Source organism: Limulus polyphemus, unplaced genomic scaffold, assembly GCF_000517525.1.
Source record: "Limulus polyphemus unplaced genomic scaffold, Limulus_polyphemus-2.1.2 Scaffold2142, whole genome shotgun sequence".
In the NCBI taxonomy this organism is placed as follows: domain Eukaryota; kingdom Metazoa; phylum Arthropoda; class Merostomata; order Xiphosura; family Limulidae; genus Limulus; species Limulus polyphemus.
In genome coordinates, this window is record NW_013667752.1 from 71,470 (window position 1) to 77,719 (window position 6,250).

Sequence of the window (6,250 nt, forward strand, 5' to 3'; positions counted from 1 at the left end):
GGTTACCAATCATTGTATTTTGATGTTTTTATACCACTTTTATCTGATGGTCACAAATATCGGTTGACAATTATACAGAAATTAACTAATTTTATATATAACAAATAAAAATTTAAGAAAAAGAACCAAGTATAAATTAGACACTTCTAATTGAGTAATGCTGGCAGTAATTTCTCTTTTTTGAATAAAAATCATAATAACTATATGAAAGATCTGGTTACCAATCATTGTATTTTGATGTTTTTATACCACTTTTATCTGATGGTCACAAATATCGGTTGACAATTATACAGAAATTAACTAATTTTATATATAACAAAAAAAATTATGAAAAAGAACCAAGTATAAATTAGACACTTCTAATTGAGAAATGCTGGCAGTAATTTCTCTTTTTTGAATAAAAATCATAATAACTATTTACATGATGTTATGATGTTAGAATAATTAATCAGTTGTGTGATTTTGTGAGAGAAGTATTAAAAAAAAAGCTGAACTGAGTATACATAGAGCATTATGGACTGGAAGTTGTATTATACCTTGTTTTTGAATGCTTAGATATAATAATTTTAACTAAGCTATTAAGCAAAACCTAACAAATGGATTAAGGAATTGTAACTAATAACTCTTAATTCTTTTTACTTTCACATGCATGCCCATATTTTGAAATCTCTTAAATAATGGAACTAAGTATAAATATAACACTTATGAATTTTTGGTTGGAACAGAAATGAAATGTGTATAAATATTGCAAGACACTTTTTTTATCCAGCAAACTGATATTCATATAGACATCAGTTTCAGCTTCTCCCATAAAGGATCACATCCATTTAAACTAACTTTTGGTGTACTATACTTTATTAAAATTGTTTTCAGGAAGGAAAAAAAAAAAAGGTCAACTTACATGTACTCCATATCCTTTGGGGTATCATCTCGTGATATTCCAATAAGAACACATAATCCTCTCCCAATTGAGCTCACCACCTCATTATTCACTAAAAGAAAGAGAAAAAAATATATATATGTATTCGTCTGAATAATCTACAAAAATAGTACATCTCAAAAGTAAAATATAAAATGAACACTTGTGCACTGATGTTTCAAGTGTAGCTTTTGTTTGACTTTTGTAACATAAAATGCATTTTACTTTTTTTTTTCTCATTTACTAAAAACAAACATGTTTTAAGTTTATTTCATAAATTATCTTGGTACAATAAAAAAGAATATCTGTTAGCAATCAGTATTTAATTTTCTTTTTTTTTATATTCAGTGATAAATTTTATGTTAAGCTATTTACTTTTTATTTTGATTTACTGTTTATTGTTATACTTGTTATAAAGACCAATTTGCATTGTTAACTTAATATATGCATTTAGGACTAACCAAAATCTCTTAAGTTGGCTAAGTCTTGTGAGATATTATTGGGATTATGTCTGAAAATATCATTAATAGCAAGGGTACCCAACTGATGAAACAATACACTCTAATCATTATAAGTAAAAACTTAAAAAAAAAAAGTAAGTGTATATTTAACCATTGACTGTTGATTCACCATATAGGGTATGGTCCACCTCTGGCAGTTATAAGCGAGTGTGCTGTATGCGGTGTAAGGCTTGCAAAAAATCTGCACTTGTTTGGAGCAGCCGCAGTCAATGGGTTAATTAGCTATACTGATGGCCAGGTTGAATTTAAATAGCTTTCTATGATAAGAAGTTAATATTAACTATTATTTGTGCTACGATTTCCTTATAATATTACAACAAAATTATTTTAATAAAATAATAAATACTGTACATATACAAACCTGAACTCTAGAGAGTATGATGGATATATGATAATCAAGATGCTCTATTTTTACAAACATAAATAATCATACATAATTATAGAGATTGGGTTGAACAAACTTATCTATGCACTTTAAGTCATCAAAGTAATGTATAAATTATAAAAAAAGATTTATATATAATGTTGAAATAACTCTTTCATATTTATATAAATAACTCTTAAAGAGAGTTTAAGTCATTACTATCATCCATTAAAGAACAGGCACAGTTGACCAAGATCCCATGAGAATATTTGGACGTGTACATCTGAAAATAATGATTAAAAATTAGGGTACAACCACTATATTAATCCATTTATAGCTAGAGTAAATGGCAGTTCTAAGTTTAAGTGTAAAAGTTAACAATTCATTATTTCAATACACTCCTGTTCCTTTCCTTACCAATATGTTAACTTTTTTTAGGATGTATAAATTATGAAAAGGGTGTGAACTTGGTGTACTTAAATTTTCAAAGGATTTTTGATAATGTGCCATACAGAAGATTAGCTAAGAAATTCAAATCATTGGGGGCAATTTGAAACAATAGTTAATTGGATCTATTGGTGGTTGGGTGATAGAGACCAAAAGCCTGTTATTAATGGACCTTTATTATTACTAGTGTCTCAGAGATCAGTGTTTGGACCTTTTGTATTTGTATTTACATTAATAGGAGCATAAACAGTGGAGTTTGCTGATGACATTAAACTCTTAGTTTATTTCTACAAGCTGTATTGAGTATGTTGTGGTATTACAGAAGCCTTGGATCAATTGGTGAATTGGATAAATAGTTGGCAAATGACCTTTAATTATAATAACTGCAAGGTTATTCATGTTTGAGTCATCATCATTTCATTCACACATTTAATATAGATGAGAAACTGCTCATAACTGATGAAAAAGATCTTGAAATAATGATGCAAAAGTCACTCTAGCCACCAATACAGTACTCTTTTACTAATAATAACGTTAAACTTATAGAGTGTATCAATTATATACTTAATGATTTCACATCAAAACAGGGAAAATTATTATTTCTATAAAAATTACCAGTTAGGACTCGGACTACTGTGTACAGTGTTGATCTTCTTACCTAAAACAGGTTACTGACTTATTGGAGAGTCCAGAGGAGGGTTACTAGGATTATTTTGGAGATAGAAAATTTGTTTTATAGGAAGAAGCTATTACAAGAATTTATGAAAGTACAGAAGAATGTAATTTATGTAAACTGCACATTATATCCAGTACCAATAAGGCCTTTCACTCAACATAGGGATCATCTGGCTAACACGATACAACATAGTAGAATTATTTGAACTGTTTTGGTGTGAAATAGATTAAGTTGGTGAACTGTAATTTTCACTGTTCTCACTTAACTCGTTAAACATCTGAATTAGGTTTATGGTTTTTTTAATAACATCAAATTATTAATTTATTTTAACTACAAGTTGTTTGTTATTGTTATTACTAATTTATTTCACTTTGAAGTAACTTTACTTATCATTCAGAACAACTAGTGAAACAGTAAGCTAATGTTTTTGTTTCTGAAGCAGGTAATGTGACTACAGCATTAAGGGGAGAAGCTTACATTGGTAATTAAAAGGACTTATGAAAGTAAAGACAAATGTTTACATCTAATATGATCTTAACATTTTGTGCTTGAAAAAGGAAGGGTAAAAGGTGATTTTATTGAAGCTTAGAGGTTTATCCTGGGGATTGATAGAATAAAGGCCTCTGATGTCTTTGAGCTATGTTCTGAAGACAGAAGGCCAACAGGAAACAAATGTAAGATTTGGAAAAGACAGGCTAGGTTCCAGTTATTTTTATAACATAATGATTGACATATGGAATAAGTTTTCTTCAGTAGTGCAGGCCAGCACTTTATATGAATTTAAGCAGGTAATCTGAAACATACAGGGTCGTTGTGTAAGGACAGCCTTTAGGAATCAAACAGCCTTTTGATATCCACATTTTAAGCTTTAATAGAATGTTATGACAGACTTATAAAAACATTGATTGCAAGTCAAAGGAAAAACAGTAACTTTCTCTTACATAAATCACTAGTTAAGCCTTGCATAAAATATTCTGTACACTTTTGTCTCCTCAAAGGAAGTATTCAAAGAAGTGCTACCAGAATGACACTGGGGGAAAAAGGGTCATCTCACAGGAAAAATTAAGATCTATTAGCATATTTTCTCTTGATAAAAAAAAGGGATGAAAGGTAATCTTATTAAAGTTTAAAAGATTAAATGGGAGATCAACAATATAAAGACACAACTTTTTATTTTTACATAATTCTGAAAATAACAGGATGAGAAGACAGACATTTAAGACAGTTTTATTTTTACAGGGTGATTAGCTTATGGAAGAAGTTTTAGTATAACTACACAAGTAGTATTGAAGACTGGTACTTTAAACTTTCAAAAGAGTTTAAGAGGAGAGTTGATTAAGCATTTTCTGAAAAATAAAGGGTGTGTTTAACATTTACTTTTCTTTTCTTGGGATGGGTGTGCTAGAACAGCCTTGGAAGACCAAATAGTCCCTTGATGTCCACTTTCTCAGTTATAGTTGATAAGTTGTACATTTATAAGTTGGGAGAAAAAGTTAAGAAATGCCTTGAAAACAGGCAAAGAATATTATCAAATAACCATTTTTGTTATAGATGGCTTTTTTAGGGCCATTCTTCTTCATTATTCATGTTAAATTTGATGGGTTTTTTTAGCTAGTGATATCTCTAAATTTGCTCATACTAAATACTGTGAAAAGCTAATTGTGTTGAAAATACTTCTTACTATCTAAAAGTATCTCAGCAGTTTTAGTGAATGAGCAAAAACATGGAAGAAGAATCTTAATATTCAGAAATGTAAAGTTATGTATTTTGGGTACGAGTTTTGGGTTTTGTTTCTGGAGTACTGAAGAAATAGGACCTGATTCAGGTGTTTAATCTTAAGAGTTGCCTGGTTTAATTGGTGCAATAAAAAGTTTGGAAATTGTCTTCTTTCGAAACCTAGGTTCAAGTTAGTTCTTAGAATAATTTTTTGGGAAGAACCAGAGGTAAAAACTTATAGAATGTACTATTAGTTTGGATTCTTTAATATTCTGTTGGATAGGTATGGATATAAAGGACTATATTTAATTGTTTTAAAAAATGTAAAAGAAATTAATTTTTTATGATTGTTGTTTTATTAATTTATTTTTTGGTAAAAATAGTTTTGATATGACTTTCTGTCACCCTGTTCTGTGTTTATAAGTAGCTGTTTAGTATCAGAATATTTGCATACAGCCCATCAAAAATGATGGGGCAAGTACTACCATCCCATAGTATACCTTAACCTCATATTTCGTAGCTAACTGAAATAAATAAATTTTGCAAAATAAAGCTTGACTAACAAAAAGGCAGAAAAGTACAGTCAAATGTCAGTAAATTTCTTTGTGAGCCAATCAAAATTAAGATCATTCATGAAATGAATTTGTCGCATATTCATAAAATAATTAATGGTAAAAATCAGTTAGATTAACCACTTCTAATACTAAGAAAAGCCAGTGCATTTTGGTAAAACTAAGTTCCAACAATGGCTTTTATAGCAACAAAAGTATAACCTAATATTTGTTGTTAGTTTATGTATTGAAAGTATAAAATGAAATGTAGAGACTTTAAAACTGTTGATTTCTTAATTTATAGTCCCCATTGATTAAATAGGTTTGTTTTTTATGAAAAACATTGGTGATATAACAGAAAATAGCTTAATTCAGAAATAATTTAAGTTAAAAATTGAATCAATATTTTTACTTTCATGAAAAATTGTACGCATTTGGCTTTAGGCTAGATGATCTCACACATCTTTACTTTAGGCTTATTATACCAACATTCACTACACTTATAAGGTTTCATGGCTCCCTTGCACCTCCCATCACTAAAATCATAATGGGCAAACAGTAATCAAATTATTCTTTCTGGATAAATGCATTTTGGCTTTATGACTCCTCCCATTTCAAGAAATGAAGCATGATGTGACATACAACAGCTTTTGTATAGGCTAGATTATGACTGGTAATCAGTGAAACATGCAATCATATTCTTAGTGACTGTGTAGTAGTTACTATTATAACACACACACTACTTTCCTATATGTGCTAAGAAGTAATGCAACTACACAAGCAAAGGGCTAAACTTCTTAGAGAAGTACCATCTTGTATTTTAATTATAAACTGTTTAAACTCAACTTAAGAAAATAGAGATTAGAGTTTGGATTTCAGGTAACTCAATTGTGACAAAATTGTTTCCTTAGAAATACATAAATATTATAATATGTAAGGGGTTTGAAGTTATAATCAAAGGCTGGTAGTCATGGTAAATATGATGTTATTTGCAATGTATGCATTTTATTAAACGTGCATATATATATATATATATATAGAGAGAGAGAGAGAGAA

At 29.2% G+C, this 6,250-nt stretch overlaps 1 protein-coding gene across 1 annotated transcript in view; it reads right to left on the reverse strand.

Moving 5' to 3' along the window:
• The window catches only part of LOC106466076 (D-tyrosyl-tRNA(Tyr) deacylase 1-like), a 22,951-nt gene that overhangs the window by 15,082 nt on the left and 1,619 nt on the right, over nucleotides 1-6,250 (reverse strand). Inside the window, exon 2 of the mRNA XM_022394027.1 lies at nucleotides 902-992. Coding sequence (XP_022249735.1) covers nucleotides 902-992 — 91 coding nt within the window. The remainder of the gene's footprint in view (nucleotides 1-901; nucleotides 993-6,250) is intronic.